General features: G+C 43.0%; 1 protein-coding gene across 2 annotated transcripts in view; it reads left to right on the top strand.

Annotated features, from left to right (window-relative positions):
* The window catches only part of pde8a (phosphodiesterase 8A), a 33,784-nt gene that overhangs the window by 7,263 nt on the left and 3,954 nt on the right, over positions 1-22,567 (top strand). For both annotated transcript variants that reach the window (XM_057018945.1, XM_057018954.1), the window contains exons 2-18: positions 10,817-10,873; positions 13,090-13,280; positions 14,554-14,610; positions 14,761-14,815; positions 14,911-14,999; positions 15,124-15,202; positions 15,517-15,657; positions 16,203-16,291; positions 16,400-16,451; positions 16,545-16,587; positions 17,817-17,891; positions 18,037-18,107; positions 19,366-19,530; positions 20,562-20,610; positions 20,767-20,902; positions 20,995-21,193; positions 21,742-21,959. In XM_057018945.1, the coding sequence (XP_056874925.1) occupies positions 10,817-10,873; positions 13,090-13,280; positions 14,554-14,610; positions 14,761-14,815; positions 14,911-14,999; positions 15,124-15,202; positions 15,517-15,657; positions 16,203-16,291; positions 16,400-16,451; positions 16,545-16,587; positions 17,817-17,891; positions 18,037-18,107; positions 19,366-19,530; positions 20,562-20,610; positions 20,767-20,902; positions 20,995-21,193; positions 21,742-21,959 (1,766 nt within the window). The remainder of the gene's footprint in view (positions 1-10,816; positions 10,874-13,089; positions 13,281-14,553; positions 14,611-14,760; positions 14,816-14,910; positions 15,000-15,123; positions 15,203-15,516; positions 15,658-16,202; positions 16,292-16,399; positions 16,452-16,544; positions 16,588-17,816; positions 17,892-18,036; positions 18,108-19,365; positions 19,531-20,561; positions 20,611-20,766; positions 20,903-20,994; positions 21,194-21,741; positions 21,960-22,567) is intronic.

Raw genomic sequence — 22,567 nt, 5'->3', positions numbered from 1 at the left:
TGTTTACAAGGTTGTTCTATGAACATATTTTACTAATGGGTATTTATATTAAGTGCCTTAAACTATAAGTGCAGAAACTATTTACATAAAGCTAGAGGAAATGTTCAAATGATAAATTAGGGATGTGAAGATGATCAAGTTGCATTGAGTTGAGTGTGCACAATAAGTTTAAACAGTAGCTATGTTGGTTACTAAGCTAGTGAGTCATATTATTTCATGGGTGATGGTTTCCAAAAATCGAATGTGTAATTTATTTAGATAATTTATTCCAAATTCCCTTGTTCTTCTGTGTCAGTTTAATTTAGTTGTCCAGATCATCATATCTCTGCCACTTAATGTATTGAGGCATGTTTTTCTCATTAATGTACCCTTCAGATGTTTATTTACCCTCTATAGAGAGATTTTAAGGTCCTAATCTTTGCACTAAAGTGCACCATGTGCACATTGAGCATCTGGATAGTTTGATCGTTTGTATTCAGGACAAAGTAACCAAAGTTTGATACAAGGGCAAGATTCCCCCCAAAAAACAAAACTTATGGTTGTAAATTGTAAACATACACATGGCAGAATGAAATGTGACAGCTGATCTGATCCAAACTACTTTCGAGTCAAAATATCCTTAAATTTGCCGAGTACAGAACTCGAGTACAGAAGAGCCTCTGAGGATTTAAATAAGCGGTTCTATAGCTTATTGGCTGCAGGAAACAGGCAACCCACTCATTCACCTGCTGAACGGTGCATTAAGCGCTCATGGCTGGTCTCCTTTCTTCTTTTATTGGACACAGCTATGACACTAAACCTTTGGGGTGCGTGATGCTTTTGCTCGAAAGACTCGAGTGTACGCCCAGTGGATGAATCCCTTATAGTTTTATGAACACAGACGGTGCACATTTTCTTCTCATTGAGAGTGAAGCCGCCCATTTAAGGATGGGATGGGGGGGGTGATGGTTGCGCCTCTTTACTGGAGTCTATTATGGCTAGCAATAATCATGTATAATAGATATTCTAATGGGAAGTACATTTCAGATTGATCCAAAATGTTCAAATATCTGGCTATAAAGTGGAGCATTAGTAGCTTTAGAAAGTACATTTTGGTTGGCTTGAAAAGTGATTATCGCACTCGCCTGGGCACACCCGCGCACACACACACACTACAGAGTGTACTGAAGATCGTTGCTTTGTCCGCGTCGAAATTATCAGACAGCTTCATGTGTCACACTGGCATTTAATATTATTTGTACTCTGCACGTTGTGACATTTGGCCAGTGATGCACAGAGAGGAAAACCACAATACAGCCGGACACGCATGAGTGGAAGATCTAGGAGGGAGCAGATAGTTCACATGAACACTGGTCACACTCATGGTTGTTATATAGCAGTGAATCAAAAGTCAATAAGAGAATGGGAAATGCTCATATGTGTTATTGTAGCCTACCTGCTGCACCTGCCTGATTGCATTCCTCACAGTTCATTTGGTTTGTCAATGTGCCACGTAACCAGAATAACAGCTTGTAGGTTTTTTTAAATATTCCACAAGAGAACCAATAGCTCTCAGCTTTGTATTTGCAAACTGACACCAATGTCTTGAGTTGATTTCACAGCTGGATGATCACTTCTTTCAAGATTTACTCGGACGGGAAGTTTTGCTTATCAAAATTTTCAGTTGGGGATACAAACGCTAGTGGAGTGATGGAGTAAAAATCAACCTAATGTGAAATTTGTCTACAGTGAACGAACAATTAGAAGGGTTAAAAGCAAGCTAGCTTTCCTTAAATCAGGCTTCCTATTGTGCAGTATTCCAGTCTCTGGTATCATGACAATATATCACATGCTTGATGTATCGGAGCTAAACCAATCTGAACTTTAGGGTATTGCTACAAATGTGCATTGCTATGCGGCCAACAAATCCTGTTCTTTATTCCTTTATTCCCCTGTGCGTGTGGAGCAAGTACAGTTTGTATGCCAGCCGGTGCATCGGCTCATGTCGTTTACTGATCCCTCATGCAACGGTGACATCACTGCTCCTCTTTTAGCAGGTGAAACGGGAGGGGTAGTCTGGTGATTACTGCATGCCCTTGCAGCCGTCTGAAGGGTCCCAGTGAACAGCTTTTGATATTTTCAAAAGCATCCATGCTGGTAGAGGAGAAGGTGGAGCCACGCCTTGTTGTAAATAAAGCAGGGGTGGTGTGGCTGTCCCGGGTGAATTGCTAATTCTAAAACACTATTCAGGCCCCCTGACTGAGCTCTGCTGCTGCTTTGGTTCTGGCAGTGAAATGTCAGTAGACAGTTGTTTTGTTTAGCATGTCTCTTGGAGTAGTGGTCGACTGCCATTGAAAGGTTCCTGGTAAGGTTACGGTTGCATGTAATGTTACAGGACCACGCATTATCCAACTTTGTCCACGTAAGCTCCTTTAGCTTGCCATTTGTATTATTGGCCTTTGATCTTACCTCGAAATGGAGCTCAGCTCTAGAAGGAGAATGTGTGCACCTGATCAGCAGCTGCCCATGTTGGCCATGAAGTGACTGTGATGAATAAACACACACATCAGATATTTATTTCATGTTCACACATAAAGCTAACTTCTCTGAGGGTCAGAGGTGTAGAAAAAAAGAAGTCCTATATGATGACATTTTTGCATGTGTTTTCATAACATGTACATGTGTGTAACCTTTAACCCACTGAAGCATAAAATATATGGAAGGAGACTCCTATGGTCAGAGGAAGAGCTGCAGGTTTTAGGAAGGGGTTGCCCCAGAGCCCTGGATGGCTTAGGATTGTCCAGGTCTTACAGGGATTTCAGGGTAATCTGGATAAGGACAGAAATACCTTGAAGGTGAACAGTAGAGAAAGTGCACAGCTTCTTATGCATCTGCTTTTAATTAAGTCACACTGAATGATGGGGGGACGCAAAGGAGTTAATCTGCATTGTTTGTTAAAGAGGTGTTCCACTGGCTTTACAAAAGAAGGTTACTTTTACTCTCAGAGGTGGACTACAGATGATGCAAGTTTGTTATTGTGACGGACAAATTCAGATGTCATTTGTGGATTTTTTTTTTCTTGTCACGACTGTCAAAAATTGTATTTACCAATTCGATAAACAGGTGTTTGTTTCATAAAATGGATGGAAATTTCAGAAAGACTTGACGATTCTTCTCTTACTCACATTCAATCGAACATTAAAACATGTAAGAAATATGGAAGCATTCAAAATAATGAGCAAATAATTCAAAACATGTGGAACGTTGAGCTGAAGCAGCTACCCAGAATGGACGAGCCACAGTGTTGTTTCGTATTAAGGTCGCCTTTTGTTCACACTAGGACCATAAAGATGAAAAGAAATGGAGGCAAGTTCAGATAAACACAGCAGAAGTGTAAAATTTGTTGTCACGGACGACCTCATGCATTTCTCCCCTGCTCCAGCTCTCCACAGATCCCTGTAGGCCGGTGTGTGAGGGCTCTGAGCGCACTCTCTTCCCCTCGTCATGGCGTGTTGGCAGGAGCTGTTTTGCTCCCAGGCCTCGGTTACTCTCTTTGGCACAGTGACGCACGGATGGCGCACACACACTCTGACCACTGCAGACCTGGTTACGCGCATGGGCCCAGGCGGTGTCACGAGCCCAAGCATGTGCTCTGATGTCACATATGTCTGGCTGAATTTATTTGTTCCGCTATAATTTTGACTTTGCTTTGAAGCCTTTCTCTCTCTTGTTCACATCGTCTGCCTGCTTTTGTTTGAGAGTTTGAGCGATTTCTGCAAGGTGTGTGACGCTGGTGAGAAACGGGGACAGGTCACTAAGGAAGAAGTGTCCTATCCATTTTCCGTAATCTCTGTATTTTTAAACCGCTGACATCATTCTGGGGCATTTGGGGAATGAGTTCCAGGACAGGTTCAGTTTCCAGCGAGCTGCTCAGTGTCTTCCCTTGGCGTGTGTGCATTCCCGTATTCTTGAATTTCCGCACTATCTGGTGAGGTAGGAGAGATGTCACTGCAGACAGAATAAAGGTCAGGGCGTACCCTGGAGCGCTGTTTGAAAAACAATGAATGTGAGTGCGTGACTGATTAGAAAGGGTTGGGTTTGGGGATGCGTGTGGAAGAGATATGTAGCATTATCTGGGCCTTGTTTGACCACACAGCTTTCCCTTCTTGATGCTGTGGCCACTGCGTTCCACACTGCACATGTGGAGTTTGCTTTATGCTGCATTTTCCTATCCTAAATTAAAAGACTTTACAGAGGAAAAGCATGCCACAGAATGGACCCATGACCTGTCGGAATGGGACGTGATGTCACTGTTTGCATGTTGGTGATATAAAAGATAAAGACTTTGGACTTCAGGAATATTCAGGAAGTTCACTGCTGTACATCATGCTCCCAAGAAACTGGACACGTGGACCATTGATAAATGAGATTTCAAGCTCACTGTTTGAATAAAATCTGTAATCCTTAAACCTTGTGTAATAAACAACTCCACTGTAAGATATTTTACATTTCCCAGCTCGCTCTGAAGCAACTTGGCATCCGACCACACAAACCGTAGCTCGGGAGAGAATATTTCTTCGCCACCCGGACCGCGTGCAGGCTGTATCGTACCGTGGCCTCTCTGTTATAATGCATATTTTGCCAGAAGGGGCCAAATACCCGGCCGGTCAGTGATGTTTTCTAACATTTTGCCGATGCAAGAAATTCTGGAACATCTGATTAGTTCCAGTGGTGTGCAAAAAGTGGGGATGCAGTATCTTGTTCCAACAGAAGCACAGCAGGAGGCACATCTGATTGTCACCATGGAAATAGTGCCCTTCCCTCTACGTCATGACCTTCTGGATCTTCAAAACGATTAGCTCTGTGTTCCACCACAGATTCGCGTCAGTTCTGTCGTCATGCACAGCATCAACATCCCACTGTGGCCTCATCACGGTTCACCCCAGCTTGTGGCATTTGCCTCCATCACCTATCCTTTATGAAATCTGACCCCTTTCTCTTCATAAAACCCTTTGCGAACCATCTTAAAGCTCGAAGATTGGCTGATCCATTCATCAGTTTCTGTCCATTTTGATCATCATTGTTAATATCGACCTACAAATGGACGCTCTTTGACAAACGTTATTGTATTAAACGTTATTTACTCCGATTAACTCTAAAGGATGCAACAACTTCTCGGCACCAATTCCATGTATATTGCGTAAAAAAGTTCAACAGATGATGAAACATTTCGCAGTCAAACCTAAGCAGAAAATTACAGATGCCGATAGAAAATTTATAGGAAAAAAGCAGGTGTTATATAATGTACATAAAAAGAAGATATAATATAGATGAGTTCATGTAAAATGTATACTCAGCTATGGTGAAGAATTCTCATCAAATTTGGTTGAAAAGTTGAAAAACATCCCAGTTGATGTGAATATCCAAGCAAATATCTGCCTCGATGGACTTTTATGCACGGATGTCTGTGTGAGAGCATATTCTTTACAGGATGTTTTTGTTCTGGCAGGTTGGTCTTCCCTGTCAGCATTCCACCAGACAGAAAGAGAGAGGGAATGAAAGAAAGAAAGAAAGAAAGAGAGAGCGAGACAGAAATACAGAGAACGAGAGGACACACTGGGACAAACTGATCACCAGTGGCCTAGTTTCCCTCAGCTATGCCAGTGAGTCAACTGAAGTCTTCTGCCTGGCTGACTCTGTGTTTGGATGAGATGTGTTTGGAGCCAGAATACACACCGATGCAGTTATTTTTCTAAATGGATGGGCTACAATCACATTAACACACAGGACGGCTGTGGAGTTTTTCTTTAGTTGGGAGGGGTGGGGGGCTGTTGGACTATGGTTATTTTTTCTTCACTCTGATTACTTCATTTTGCCTACAGCATTAAAGCAAAACACAGAATGACCATCAAAATGACTGAACTGCAGTCGTTTTCCCTTTCATCTCTGTCATTTTTAGCTACTTTCTCTACTACAAAGGTGTTTTCTGGATTACTATTTGCTTTATGATTCACGCCATCTTGCCTTGCCCATTTTGTGTCATTGAAATGACTGGTGAGTGTTATTGTACCCCATATAGTGAACTAAAAATATCCCCCTGACCAGTGTAGTGAACAGCTGATGGAAATCAGAGCTATGGTGCTATAAGAAGAGCCACATGAAGCTTATCTATTATGAGTAATTGACTGACCTTTGCATGCAAACATACAAAGCGCCATTATTAGTAAGCTAGTTGAGTTGGTTTTCAGCACTTTTTGAGCACTTTTTGTTCATGTGTGCCACAGAAAGGGTGTTATTGCATGTGCTCAACAAATGCAGCCAACACTGGTGAGGTTAGGACTTGTCGGCTGCTGTCACTGTGTGAAGTATTAGTGGAAGTGAATTGGTCGAGGTGTTTGCAGGGTCAGTTGTTGATTCGTCTTTAACCTGGTTACAGATTTGACGGCCCCATTGTCATCGATTCCTTCAGCGCAGATCAAATTTAAGTAGCCCCGCATGAAGGAGAATTATTCCCTTTGAGGTAGCGCACATGCAGCGTGGACGGCCGGCGTGGGGCGAGGCCGAAGTGTCGCGAGGTGCCATTTAACACATGACGGGAGCTCAGCGTGTGTGAGACACAGACTGTCTGTCTGGTACATGGTGTGCGTCTACACTCGTGGCAGCTCCCCTTAATCGGCGTTAATGAAGAACATTGATTCATCTCCACGTTCATCTTCATTTAATTCACACTTTTCGACGGGGACATAAATCCAAACCAGACCAGACGCCACCAGTGGCAAGACAACACGCTTCACTCCCTCACTCCCTCAAAAAATAAAAAATAAAACCTCATCCTCTGTAAAGTTCCTGCAGAGGTCTTTGCTTTGCATGAAATACTCATTTTATCCACAGGCAGAGACGTTTTAATGGAGCATTTGTCAAGAGCTGTGCTACAGCAAAGGGATCTAAAGATTGTTGGCATACATGGTGGCCATGCAGGTTTTCCTTATAAGCGCTATTAGGAAATCCATCCCAAGGCTCCCTGCATCCTGGTCCCAGCTCTAGGGTGGAGGAAGCTGTTTACTCTTTCTATCTCTCACTGCTGACGTCGGCGCGCTGAACAATGTCATCCAATTTCCTGTTTTCCACTTAGTGGAAAGCCACTCTTCCAGTGTGTGTGGTGCAGCGTGTGTGCGCCTATGAGCATGAGACAGAAAAGCCGGTGGGCTGACGGCGTACAGGAGGAGATCTATAGGGCCGGATACACTGGGAGCAGGATATAGGGTCACAGGCTAGTCTGCCATGTAAATACATTGCACGTAGTGAATGAGAGTATTTGGAAAATGGCAGACTGTCCTGAATGCCACTGGAGACGGTTGGGGACGCCCAGTCCTCGGCTGCTCTTGGTTTAGCTTCAACTCCCATGAAAACGGTGCAATAATATGATGTCAGACAGTTTTCCAAAGAACAAGAGAATGGCTTTTGTTTAGCGATCCGCAGATAAACCGGGAGTAGGAGCAGCAAGACCCCAAAGAAAAGGAACATTCATCAATGATAACAGAAATTGCATCATACAAACATAAGTCATACACTGAAGGAGGAACTTGGAGTTGAAGAGGGTTGCAAAAAGCCTTGCAGAGGAAACAGTTAGAGAGCTGGCTAGGGCAGCTAAAATAACACCACGTTGAAGTTTCCCAATGGTTGGCTGAAATTAAATGAGCTGAGCTGTCAGCTGATGTGCTGTGGGTCATCGCTGATTAGCCGAGCCTGAATCTGCAGCCTGACAGGACTAATACCGACTTCATTGGGTGTGTAACATAATACCATAAAGTATTTACCGTATTCCTTCCCTGCACACGTAATGCCACTCTGGAATTGTGGGTGTGGCCTCTGGCATCTTTTGTCACTGAGCAGGAACTGACATTTTGGAATCTTTTTAGCCTGTCTATTTTTAGACGTGTATTGTTTGATACTAATATGATGCAAAGTGCAAGTTTGTGGCAGTGATAAATAAATAAATAAATTGACGTAAGAGATTCATTCTGTTTATGTGCAGTGGCTAGATTCATGCCACAAGAAGGATCAGCGCCTTGTTTTTTATTCAGTCACAACACACAGCTTGATAAAGCCAGTGTTGACAGCATTTTATCAGCACTTGTTTAGCACTTTCCGAGCCTCGATGATATGCAACACTGCAAGCTGTCAGAGGCAGCTTCATCTTCCGGCCTTCCTTTTTGCTCCGTCTCTCCATTGCCCAACTTCGTTTTCCGCTTTTGTGGTCAGTGATGACTAAAAAAAACATCAATTGCTGCATTTTCCCACAATGCTCCACATGCGTATCTGCTTTGCAATCTTAAATCCATCCTTTGCGTGATCCGTCGCATGTTTATTCCAGATTCAAAGCACATTTTCCTGCCACCACCATGTGCACGGATGTAGATGATTTGAGAGTTCCTTGATCCTTGTTTTATCCTAGAACTTTGCGAAGGGTAATGTGACCCCCCACATGGCTGAATTTTTAGATTTTGCAATGCCTGCGGGGTTCGGCGGTTGAACAGGCAGAACCAGCAAAGTTTGTCAGTTGTGGTTTAGCCCTGGCCCCTCCTCATCAGGCCCAGCAGGAAAAGAAGCACGTGGCCGTCTTACTGTGGCTGCTGGAGCACAGCCCGGTCCACAACCTGCAGCCCTTACACCCAGCACACTGGTAACAGCCGGGTGACAACACACCCACTTCCCAAAGGTTGATGCATCCTCAAGTAGTAAAAAAAATAAGGACATGCAAAGAAAGAAAGAAAGAGAGAGAAAGAAAGAAAGAAAGCCTTGTCTGCAGATACAGGCACATCTGAGGGTGCATACTACACAAGCAATAAACGTTACTGACTGAACTATTACTTAATTTAATTGAAAAGGTATCAAATTAAACTATGATGAGTACTGGATTATGTTGCATTAACCTACTTCTTTAATAAAGTACGAGTAGCTGTTCAGTGGCAGAGGGAGAGATCGCGCCCGTCAGTGCGCAGCAGCAGAGTGACGAGAGGGCGGGAGGTGGATTACGTAGCAATACTCACTACCTCTGTGTTCCATGCCTGCACGGCATACATGCTCACTCACTTCCTGTGCTTTGTTTGCCACTGGTTCAGTGCCAACATAATGTTTGCTGGATTCAAATGCTTAGCAGAGTGATTCATCTGTGTGTGTGTGTGTGTGTGTCTGTGTGAGAGAGGGAAAGGGAGAGAAACGTATGTCGCCTGAAGACGCTGGCTTGCTTCTGGCTTTGTGTGTCTGCATGTGCATGTGGCATTCTGGCCACTGGTGTCACACATACCCAGCCGCAGTTGCACTGTGCTGGTGTTGGTCGGGGAGAAAAGCTTCTCTAGACGGAGATGGATGGTCTCTTATCCCTGTGGTCACACTGCAGACGTCATGAGACCCTGATCTCAAGTAATTACAGACTCTGATGTATTTCTGTGTCATTTCCACGCTGGGATCAACTGAGGAAGACCGTTTTTTTTTTGCTTTGTTTTGCGTCCGCAAGAAAATGAATGGTTTAAATTGTAAATCAGAACTAATAGAAGTCGGAATGGAACCATTCCCTCTGATACTTGGGGTGTGCCTAATTAAAATCATGTCTGACAACAGAAATAATGGTTCATGTTTGGTCTAAGGCCCTTTGGAAACACGTAAGCCTGTGGCATGTGCATCTGTTGGTGTGTATTCTTGTTTGACGGTGTAATTGCTCAACACATGGATCTTGTATCTGCAGCGCACATGAGCCCATCATGTGATTAGTTCCTTGTGTCTGTGAAAGATCAGATGATCGGCACATCAGCTCGCATTCATCCTGGTCATGCTGCCTGTTTGGAGACAGCTACAACAAACGGCCTAGTGTCATGATGACGTCAATTTGGCTACAACCGTAGGCTAATCAGCTTCCCCCCTTGGTTTATTTCATGGAGCTTTCAAAAGGCTTACAATTTAGCAGCAAGTGATTTATTGCTGCCTGGCATGCTGGAAAAATTCCTCTCTGTATTCCTCCTCACAAGTATAGATTGTTTACGGAGAGGAGGAATTCTAGAGGGATGGTGGTCCGCAAGGGGCCTGGTTGCTATGGTTACTAACCCCTAAGCTGGGTTCCATTTAGCAGGAAGGAAGCTAAATTATTTGCAGACAGAAAAGAGTAAGTTTTAATATGGGGAGAGAATCATGGGTTGAAAATTGCTTTTTTGTGGCTGCAAATCAGGAGGTGAAAGTGTTTTTTTGTTTAGTTGACATATTAATGATGAAATGATCCTGTCAGATTTCACTTTTCTTAAAGTGAAACCCCGAAATTCCAAACTCGTGGAGTATAAATGCAATCAGGACTTTCCTTCTGTAAGATGAATGGAGGAGGCTGCATGTGTTATAGCCATTCAGAGTTGATCAGCCTGACCTGCACTCTTATTTTACTGAACAGAATTGCTATCCAGAATTTCTACGTGCTTTATTTTGGTTATAAGTTGAAGGCACGGCATAGCCATGTATTTTCACTGTCAAGACAAATCACTACATGTCAAGTTATTACTGTGGCTTATAACAGCAGGCAGGTGCAACAGCAGGCATGTAACACACTGAAGCGTTTGGATGTGCCATAAAGTTACTTTTCCCTTTTATTACATTTTCAGTGTTTTGGGGGGGCAGTTGATAATCTCATATAGGTTTTTAATATACCTATATTAGTATAGATTCCATTCTAAGTAAGGGGACTGCAATATATTTGTTTTAAACCATGTTAAATGTTATTTTTGTTTTGTCCAAATGTGGAAAAAAATCCAAATGAAATGATGTTTCTTTAAATCTGTGTTTTCCTCTTTTGCAGACTACATCAACAGAGGTGCAATTTGGACCAATGAAGTTATTCAAAGACCCACTTCAGGTACAGTGAAACCGATGCTTTGTGGTTGAATGCACCAGGCTTTGTATTCGCAACATAAAAACCAGAAGAGAACAGAATATTGAAATGGGCACGTTGTGAATGAGGCACGGGTTGTCGTGGCAACACAGCCAAACATTTATAACTGAGAACATACCAAAATGAACAGTGCAGTGCAGAGAATCCATGGGCCTTTTTTCTCTACAAATAGGACTCTGTCATACTGAATGGTTCGTTTATGCAGGGTTGTTCCTTTAGCATGTTTTGCTGCTAAAAGCAACAGGTTGTCAGAAAATGTTGGTATTCGAGAAGAAATCTGGTGAATTTTGAGGTTTGGATGAAGAAGACATTTGCCTTTACAAAGGGGCTCAGATGGACTTTGTCTTACTTTACAGATTCAACCGACTTTTATAAGGAAAAACAAGAGATTGCTTTGCTTTAAAACAAACAATTCACCTACTTATCACATGTAGTGATTGTTATGCAATTTAATCAGGTCAACGATTGTTAGCTATTGGCTGTTTTTGAAAAAAGAAAAAGACATGCCTGTAAAGTCCAGGCAACTATGTATAGTTTGTGGAAGCCGCTATAAAGTTCACACATTCTCAGTCTCACGCTGAGAAATACTACAAGAAATGACTCACTACTAATGAGTAGCTTATAAACTGGATCTGTGGGTTCTGTGAATGAATTTTCTTTAATTGAATATACTAGAGAGGCAAGCTCATAAGCGAAGAGTCGACGCTTCCGCTTCGCTCAGGATCCCTCCAAAATGATTCATTTTTAAACGTGACCGCAGTAGGAAAACCAGCTAGAGAGATATCCCCTTCCTGTTTTTGTCACTCACAGCTGATCCTGTCATGCCCTCCTGCTCTCAACTCCTCCTCATTCTCGTAGCTCACAGGATCTGGCCGGGCCGCTCTTCGTTTGCAACAATGATGTTTTCTAGACAGAACGATGAGATCCTGCCAAAATGATCCCCCCCACCCCCAGCCCCCTACTCCACCCCCATCTCTTGTCGTCCTTTTTGCTGCATTCTCAGCCTGTTGAATCCTCACTTTTGAAGTGTTTCAGCTTGGCTTGACTCTCAGATGAGCTCTGTTTGTTTATTTCTTTTGTAATGGGGTGTGTTAGCACTGAGAGAAGCGAATCAGTCTGAGAACAGGCATGCAAAAGACCTTATCTACATCCATACTACCCCCACCCCCCATTACCCCCCATCCCCCCACCTCTGCTGGAATGTTGACTTTTCTACCAACATCCCAATGTGGAATTCTGATCTAATTCCATGTGCGTACCAAACATAGCTCCAGGACACTGTGGTGATGTATTTATGACCAAGACACTTATTAGCAAGAGCAGCCGTATGCGCGGTATGGTTTGTATTAGCTGTACCTTTCTCACTGGTCACAGTTCTCTGCTCCTGGCCCCGAAGCTGCGTTTAGCTAGTCTTTAGAATGAGTCAAAAGGGCAACTGTCAAAACAGCTGAGGCCCTCTCCCCTCATTGCGTGTGGAACAGGAAAATCGTGCCTTTATGCCCTAATTCAATTTCTCATATGTGATGCAAACTGAAGACCGGTGAACAAACTTTCCCTTCTTTACATTGGTTCCGACCCACGGCAACAGACAGCGGTGACGTGTGTTTGAAAGTGTGACTCATGACTCTGATCCTGGATGCGGGCCAATTTCAGGTCCAGTATTTACCCCAAGTACGAGGTTATAAAGAAAAAATTCTGGAGATGGATAGATAAATGGAGAGAGAGAGAATGTGCTCTCAGTGGCAGCACTCTGCCTCAGCCCTGGAAGAGGGGCGGGAGGGGCTGCAGCCAGTCAAGGCCACCTCGACTAATTGTGTCATAGATCATAGCAGGGGACAATAAAATCTCTGACGCACTCAAGTACAGTACAAGGGGAGCCTGATCAATCAGGGGCTGAAGGCCCGGGTTCACTGTCCACTCTGCAGCAGTGGCTGATTAAAAAGACGGGTGCAAACGAGCATGGAGACATCAGTGAAGTGTCGACAGCGCGGCGCTCTTCATGTACGGATGCAGCAAAAAGCCCATTAGTCTGCAGTCCTCTGGGCGCTCAAACTGCTTTAATTTCCATGTTATTGTGATGGATAAATTAAGCTTTCTGCCATCCGGTGCAGTCGTAAATTATTTAATTGCTTACATTTGCTTACTAAGCTATTCATTTCTTGATTGTTTTCTTTTTACAGGTACTTTTAGTTTTTGCCAAAGAGGACAGTCAGAGTAATGGCTTCTGCTGGGCGTGTGAGAAGGCCAACTTTAGGTGCAACATGGCACGAACACCTGAGTCAGCCCTTGAGTGCTTCTTGGAGAAGCATCATGACCTTGTCATCATAGACCACAGACATTCCAGACACTTTGACGCTGAAGCACTATGCCGGTAAGGCGGCTCTTTTGTAATCAGTGTTTTACAGTGATGCTGAATGCAATTGTCCCACTTTTAGAGTTAGTTCTTGAAACATTTGGACCTAGTTGATGTTTCACCTGGAGTTTGTGTAACCACAGGAGAGCCACGACACGCAGCTTTTATTATCAGGGCTTAAGAAAATATATTTAAAGAAATCAGTGTAGCAGCAGTAGTTAGACATGTCTGACTACTGTCTGTTGTAGACATAAGTACTTCCGTCCCACTCTAAAAAGGAGCTTTTAAGCTGGATTCCAGCCATTTATTTATTTAATATATAACCCCAATGGCTTAAATGGCTTTAGGCATGGTTTCATCAGGTTTACCTGAGTGGTTAATCCATATTCAGCTCACTAACCAGAGTAAGTTTTTTGCTCTTAAAGGTAATGACCAACCACAATGTTGTGTCAGCAAAGGCATCATTTTCCATGTCTGTGGAATGTCAAAATATGCAATGTGGAACTTTATTGGAATGTGCAGAAACACTATGTGGATAATTTGTATCTAAACGTTAATTTTGTCAATTTTGTAATATTAAAATGGCCGCCTTAGATGATTCTAAAACCCTCTGCTTGCTTTTTTTAATAGCTGTGTTACAGTTACGGTCAAATTCAAGTGTGGTTTATTTCAATGGTAAAACTGTGAAATCAAACGGTGGTATAACGGTGGTCCCTTAGTAATGTTAAATATTGTTAAATGCTAACGTGTGGTCTGGGGTCCATAACCTTGTTTGTGAAAACTTCTCAGCTGTGCATCTTTGCGCGTGCTTGACAAAAATCTATGACTCCATAGGGGCATAGAGCCAGCTCACTTTGGCCCAGCTAGCCCTGTATGCTACAGAGCAGAGACATGTGCATGAAAAATGAGTGGTGTCTGGCCATACAGCTCGCTATCTTTAGCCCCTGTCTAAACAAAAAACACATTTAGAAATATTCATTTGCCCTGCCCAGCATGTACGAAAACTCCATTCATTTTGGCCAATCCATATGTTCAGTGTTCACGCACAGGCTGCAATGGGGAACTAAAGGGCCTTTATGGCCACTGGCAGGGGAAAACCACAGGCGGATGAGTGGCCCTGTACACTGCATTCTTTAGGAGGCCTAGTCCCTCTCACAGAGCTCCACCACTGGGTTCTGCCTGAACTGTGAGATTTGGAGCGTGAAAAAGTGAAAAATACATTGATTTGATGCCACATGCTTTTCTACCAGCCTGCTTGCCGGCTAAAAAGCCCCCCTCTGTTTACATTCAGGTCAATTAGAGCGGTCAACTTCTCAGAAAACACTGTGATCGTCGCTGTTGTGAAAAGGTAGGTGAAGCTCGTTTTCTTCTTTTCTTGCCCTTATTAGGCTGTTCAGTAATTAGAGACATTAAAATAATTACAGAGAAACTGCAGACGATCAGGATTTAATTAAAAAAAACATGACTTTTTTGCTGCTAATGTGCTCTCTTTCTTAAGGCCAGACAGAGAGGAGGCCTCTGTGATGCCCTTGATCAATGCCGGCTTTAATCGGGTGAGAAACGGCGTGTATGATTTTATCCTTCTGCTGCCTGTATGTAGGGCTTAGTGCTTTTTTAACATATAGGTTGTGTGTTGTTTGACCTTCAGAGATATGTGGAGAATGCCAACATGATGGCCTGCTATAATGAATTGCTACAGCTGGAGCACGGTGAGGTGCAATCACAGTTCAAGCTAAGGTGAGTATTTCACCTCACACTTACATGGTCAGTCCGGCACAACCTATATAGAAAGCTGAAGATTCAAATGTTCATCTTCACACTAATGTTAACAATGGTTCTGTTGCTGCTGTCTTGCTGCAAGGGCTGGAAATGCTATTTTCACAGCCTTAGAACAAAGCCAAGAGGGCATAGAGATCACGTCTGAAGATCAAATAATTCAGGTGAGCAGTCGTCTCGAAAAAACGTCAATGCCCTCGACTTTCTTTAGTTCTTCTCTTTCTGTCATTCTCTTCTGTTTTTAGCATCTGCTCAAAGTCTTGTGATCCCAGATCTGCTCTGCAGTGGATGCGGTCCCGATCCCTCTGAATAGATCTTTTTGTTCAGCCCAGTGCGCTGTCGTGTTCCCTCGCTTTATGTTTTTCACGAGACAAATGTTTGTTTGTTTTTTAAATAATTATTATTTCCAGGCAGTGACAGATGTGAATGTTATATTTGTTGGGGGTGAAAGTTGCTAATGGTACATTTTACTTTACAGTATGTGAACCCAGCCTATGAGTCCATCATGGGCTACCAACAAGGGGAGCTAATAGGGAAGGAAATAATAGAAGTGCCTAAAAGTGAGAAGAATAAGCCTGATCTCCTTGAAACAATAAACTCCTGCATTCGGAAAGGAAAGGTAAAATGATTTCATGAAATTACAGCATCTTTTACACTTTTTGGACAAGCTACCACCTCTGTTACGGATTTACGCAAGTGCTCGTCTTGCAGATAGACTTCAAATTCTGGCCCTATTTCTCTTGAATTGGCTGCGTCGGTACTGTAGATCACTGCTCCTGCCTTCCTGTGTGTGCATCCATGCGCGCATGTGCGTCCATGCGTGCTGTGAATCTGCCGCGTGGAACCGTTCTGTTTCATGTACATAAGGACAGTGCTTGACGGCTGTGCTGTAATCTTACTACACAGAGAGCGAAGGTCAGACACAGACGGACTAACAGCAGGAAAGGCCTTTTTTAACTACCACAGCAGTCTGTAGGTGGGGGCACATGGAACAAAGCATGCTGCTCCCCAGGAGTGCCCCCCTCCAGACCCTCAGAAGTAAAGTAGCTCAACCGGAACCACAAACGCCACCATGCAGCAGCCGTTCGGTCGCACTTTCTTAATTTTATTTCCAATAAAAATTTCTGTTGTTTGCATCTCTTTGTTTGGATGGTTAAATTGCAGGAGTGGCAGGGGATTTATTACGCCAAAAAGAAGAATGGAGATAGCGTTCAGCAAAATGTGAAAATCACACCTGTGATTGGACAGGGAGGGTGAGTGACCACGAGGCCTGAAGCGTCGGTGACCATCACAGGAAGTGTAGTGAAACATGATTGCCCCACCTCATCCCCTCTAATGTTGCCTCTTTTTTTCCTCCACAGAAAAATCAGACACTATGTGTCTCTCAAATGGCCTTTAAATGATAATAATAAGGTGATGCTTGATCCCAGTTTTCCTTCATTTTTTAATGACTGAAAAGAGGTTTCTGGTTGGGTCGTAACGGGTTTCTCCTCTGTGTCCCTGCAGAGCGATAAAACCAGTGAACGCGTCCAAGCAGAGTCTCAGACAGGTAAGAGCCATCCTCATATTATCCTTGCGCAAACATTCCAGGGGATTTTTCTTAAAGGCCGTGAAGTCTTGTGGATTCGAGCAGGGGTCCTTTTCTACGGCATCATCGGCATTCGTGAGACAAGCTGTTATTGCTTCACTTGTGATCTGTCACAAGGTTAACATTAAGTTCCAGTGAGGAATGAAAGATACTCAGTCCTTGCTGATTATTTGCAAGAGCCAAATATTTCCAAGATGGTAATAACAATAAGTTCTTGATAGTCGCAGGAATCTGAACAGTGAAAACTCACGGCGTTTGGAAACCATTGCACCACACCAGTAAATCATTGTGTTCCTTAATCATGACCCAACGTTTTCCAGTCCTGGTTTATCTAGCTCAAACATCCCTCCAGTGAAACCAGTTCTGTCTTTTGTTAGCCTTGAAAGGGTTGCCCGTGCGTTTTATTTTGTCTGAAGTGGACCCTTGTTCTCTGCTTTATGGTGGTATCGACTGTAAAGTCAAATCACATCTGCAAGTGATTTCAAAACGGGCCGAATGCCTGACAGCCAAAAATAAAATAAAAAAAATGTAAAAACAGGCATCGTGTCTCACCTGCGCTCGTGTCCTCTCAACAAATGAGATGAAGTGACTTTGAAATCTTGACTTTTGTTCCTGAAGCTTTGCAGGATTGTCCAATGGGGTATATTTTGCAGTAAATCTTACAAAATACACCCGCGCCCTCTGAAGCATAGGGGCTCATAAGATTAACTATGCCTGTAATCTTTCAACCATCCAACAGCGGTGAGTCAGCACAGGCCTTTTCTTTCCTTCCCTGGCCTGAAAAAATATCTCCATTTGTTTTATTTTATTTTATCTGGATGTTGGTGTTCGTGTATTCAAACCTGAAGGCATCTTTAAGGGGAAGAGTCTGTTTCTAAAGGCAGGGAAGCCTCCGTCACTTGACGCAAACTTGCCTTTACGGTGTATAACGTTTTTCAACAAATCGCACATGTATTAGTGTTAATCATGCCTAGAAATGGCGCCCCTCCTGCCTTAAGATATTCTCTTTATGTATGTGTAAGAAATATGAAATGCTTCTCTGTGGCAGTGTTAATTTTTTTTCCCATATTTAGTAGAATATTGTGTTTTAGTGCGATCCATACTTTTTCCTCTTCAGTAATATTACTTGTGAGATGTGAGATTTTCCTTGAACTTAAATTATCTAACACAAGGTGCTTTCTGGTCCCCAGACATCCACTCGAGTAAGCACAAAGACCGGAGGAAAGGCTCTCTCGACGTCAGGTCCACGTCTCGGGGGAGTGACGGTGAGGGCGAAGATGCTTCTGTTGGTTTATAAAACCTTGTAGAGTGTCTTTGTGTTGATTGGACATTGATTAGAGAACCAGATACATTTTTGCTGTTGTTCAAACTTGAGATTATTTTTCCTTTGCATTGCTTCTGCCCTTCCAGGAAGCTCGCAGCGAAGGCACTCATCGATGGCCCGAATCCACTCGATGACCATAGAGGCTCCCATTACCAAGGTGGGTTCCCCAGACTCATTATCATATGCTCTTAAAGTTCTGTCATATCACAGCACTTTTGTAATAAACCCTTTTATGTCAAGAATAAACGTTTGATTTATGACTCTGCCAAAACTGCCATGGGAACATATGATGTGTGAGAGAGGCTTGTGGATACACAGGACATGTTAGGATTGTTTCATTTCATGCACAAGAAAGTGGCAGCCTGCTTAGCTGGAAACACACAAGTTCCCCCGAGATGGGTCACATGGCATACTGTGGTTCCTCTGTTGTATCATTTGACTGTGCAATCATCCCCTGAAGGCACGTCCTCTTAAGAATAAAGCTCTGATAGGACTGTTGTCTTCATGCGTGTTAGACAGAGCTAAGCACACATTTTGAAGTACATATGACTTTTACTTATCCAGCCTTGTTTTTCTAACACAGTGTTCATATTATGCACTTGTGTTATTTATTCTAGTCCAGTTCAACAACGTCTTAGTTTAGAATGAGCGGACGGAGGGCTTGATATGAAGTTCTACAGTGCCGCCTTGATAGTCTGTTGGCTGTAAACTGAAGCCAACAGTAGGTTAACTTAGCAAGAGAGTGGAAACAGGAGGGGCTGGGGTCTGTCTCAAATTAAAATCATTCCACATACGTCAAACTGAGGTTAAGCTCAGTGCTATCGTGGCTCAGCTAAGCTCGCTACCTCCCTGCACTTTCATCCTTCACAAGACGCACATATGAGAAACCCTTTGGGAGAAAGTGAATAAATCAGAACCTGAAGCCCCCCCCCCCCTCCAACATTGTACTGATTTATTCAAGGTGTTTCAACTCAACAGAAACAACTTTATTGACTCCGAGGAGGGATCATTTGCAGCTTAACCCATCTGCAGACACGCATTAACAACTAGCTTGTACTCAGAGTCCCAGATCAGCAAAAACAGGTTAATGAAGGAAAGAAAGAGACATTTTATTCAAAAATCCAAATAAATGAAGTCACATTTTTATAATCACATGTCCTTTAAATTAGGCAGTTCGGAATTTAATACGGTAACTTGATTATAGAGCAAGTCAAAGATATGAGAGTCATCCTTAAAGGTAGATTGCAATGAGGTGTATATCTTTCTTTATATCTTCAATCTTCTGAGCACAAAAGTAAGCTCACTTGGAAAGACAAATGAATTTTAAGTGATTTTACCTGAGCTGTATTGGTTTTTTTTCTAAGGATTTGTTCATAATTCCGTGTTAAACAATCCGCACGTCCTTTCTCGTCCAGGTCATCAACATCATTAATGCAGCACAGGAGAGCAGTCCTATGCCTGTAGCGGAGGCTTTGGATCGGGTGCTGGAGATCCTGAGGACCACTGAGCTCTACTCCCCGCAGTTAGGCACCAAGGATGAAGACCCCCATACGAATGACCTCGTCGGGGGGCTGATGACGGTAAGTGGCGATAACCTGTTAATTATAAGACAGAAAGACTCAAGAGCGCCAGTTTGGGGACTTTTCGAGGATTTTGGGCTCATATTTTGGAAAGAGAGAGAGATCTCTGAAGTGGAACGGTTGCCAAGTTGGCAGTCTTGGCAACGACCCCAGAGGAAGCGTTAGATTGTCCTTTGTGCTTCTGTAGGCTGGAGAGGAAAGTCTAGCCCACCCCCACCCCCCCCCCACACTAGTCACACTCACATGAACCTCTTCCTCTCAACTGCACGGGCCTGGAAACATCCTGTATCTGGATCGAATGAAATAATCGCGGCTCACCTCGTATGTGAATATTGCAAAAGTGATTTACTGAAGAAACAATGGAAGCCTCAGACGAGCGTGGATCCAGTGGATTTTAAGTGATGTGACTGTTTGCTCACACACACACACACACACACACACACACACACACACACACACACACACACACACACACACACGCCTCTGGTTTGTGAAAGTGAGGTGTGTTGGGGTCTGAACTCCCAGGAGCCAGTTAGGAAGAAGTGCTGTCATCATTGTTGGGGAGAGAGTCTTAAAATATCCAGTGTGTACAGAGGCAGCGCCACCATGAGACAATGCTGGGGTCAAAGATGAACCAGTCCACTCTTCCTTTTTCACTTGTGAAGTAAACATTTCACTCTTTGACACACACCCTAAGTACAGTCTACTGTATAGCTGAGTGCAAGGTTTCCGACAGACACAGGTCTTTTCCAAGGACCCTAAAGGTAATTAAAATCAGCCTTGGCACACCTTTTAGATATCTACATATTTAAAGAGAGAAATTGATATTGACATGAATTTCTATTCATATATATATCTCATAATATAATAATCCCCTAAATATTCACATATCAGAAATGATTATGCATATTCATAAATGTGCTCATATAGAAAATCTATTATAATTCTTATCCTAAGTGAGCTTTTGAGAGTTTTTTTTTCATGCTCAGCTTTGGTGTTCCTTCTCACTTTTTACATTTTCCTGGTCACAGGACGGGTTACGCAGATTATCGGGAAATGAATACATCTTCTCCACAAAGCGTAAGTTTATTTTCATTGGAAAGAAATGGTGAGATGCTGTTGATGTTTTACCAACATTTCAAAATGTATTATAAAGATGAAGTTCTCTTTAGCTTGTGTGTTTCTTCCATAAGCAGTGAAGTTTGTAACCTCGTTGGTCTGTCGTTCCTCCACCAGAGCCCCACCACATCCCCAGCCACCTGATCACTCCACTCTCGTTAAATGACATTCCTCCTCGAATTGCGCAAACGATGGAGAATGAAGACTCTTGGGACTTTGACATCTTCAACTTGGAGGCAGCGACCATGAAACGGTGAGAAGGCAATGCAATTATGAGGCCTTTTTTTGTTATCAGAATGATTTTTTTTTTCTAATGCTACAACATTATATTGAACTCTCCCACAGAACTTTGACCTACTTGGGCCTGAAGATCTTCTCCAGGTTTGGAGTCTGCGAGTTCCTGAACTGCCCTGAGGCCACTTTGCGCTCCTGGCTGCAAGTGATTGAGGCCAACTACCACTCCAGTAACTCTTACCACAACTCCTGTCATGCCGCTGATGTCCTGCATGCAACAGCATATTTCCTCTGCAAGGAGAGGGTCAAGGTAACAATTGAAACAGCAATTGGGTTTTACAGGATTATCTTTATTGTCACTCGCAATTTAGATTCACACGTTCATACCATTTAATATCTGCTGGTGTGGCAATAAAGTTCCTTCCTTGACTCCTTGGATGCTTGAATTAATTTAACAAGTGGCAGACTTTGGTCTGGGCCTATATTCTCCTCGAGAGCCGTGGTGTTGCCAACGGTGTCAGTGGCCCAACACCTGGTTAAGGGCATGACCTAGCTAAGCTGATTACCAAACTGTCTATTTCTGATCTTATGAAGTGGTCTTTCATTGGCTTAACCTGTAAACTCCAAGGTTACATCACCCAAAGAGTTCTCAGAAGGTCTATTGTGTTTAATTAAGTTACTTTATTACATGTAATTTGGACAATGGTGGAAAGTTGTAATATACAAACAGACTGTTTACTTTTGTCCTTTGTGGGATAATTTAACAAATACTGTATAAGTATTTTGATTGCAAATGTGGTCATTTATATAGACGTGTTATTTATTTTTGCATCGTTTTCATTTTGTTTGGCCCAACAGCAAAGTTTAGACACCATTGATGAGGTGGCTGCCCTGATCGCTGCTACCGTGCATGACGTGGACCACCCAGGCCGCACCAACAGCTTCCTGTGCAACGCGGGAAGTGAGCTGGCGGTCCTCTACAATGACACAGCTGTACTAGAGAGCCATCATGCAGCCCTGGCCTTCCAGATCACCACAAGAGATGATAAGTGCAACATCTTCAAAAATATTGAGAGGTATGGAACTGTTTTTATGTGCACACACGTGATTAAATGCTAAAATGCTACTTTCTTTCTGGTGTTGGGTCCATATATTTTATACCAATTATTAATCAATATAATATAATAAATTCTGCCTGACATAATGGTGGGTGTGTTTGTATGTTTCTTTGGGGAATCAAAGCTGCTGCCAACACTATCATCCTCTTTGAGAAGCAATAACAGACTTGTTCCATTGGGTCTCCTCTGTTCTCTGATGGATTAGAAGTAGCTGAAAATGTCCATTATACATTTAGTTACTGTGTAAAGACTTTTTTTCTCTGAGTGTGTTCCGACCAGCAGCTGCAGACGGCGTAAAGCATTTTTATTACAGGTGGTGCGTTTAAATAATGGGTTCTGCCTTTTACACACATCACAAAAGAGACCAAAAATAAAAGGGAATGCAGTAAAAAATGTTCAGTAAATTTTTGTAATTATGAAGGCTGTTGATTGCAACAGCATGACAATGACGACGTTTAGGTTTTCCTGTTTAAACTCTGAAGGAATTGCCAGTATACAAGTGTGCAGAGTCGATACTTGTTATTGAGGAATAATGTGATTTGAATCCCCAGGCGGAATGGCTCACA

Source organism: Takifugu flavidus, chromosome 2 (genome assembly GCF_003711565.1).
Source record: "Takifugu flavidus isolate HTHZ2018 chromosome 2, ASM371156v2, whole genome shotgun sequence".
Classification (NCBI taxonomy): domain Eukaryota; kingdom Metazoa; phylum Chordata; class Actinopteri; order Tetraodontiformes; family Tetraodontidae; genus Takifugu; species Takifugu flavidus.
Note: the sequence above shows the minus strand (reverse complement) of the source record. Positions and strands in the feature narration are given on the sequence as shown.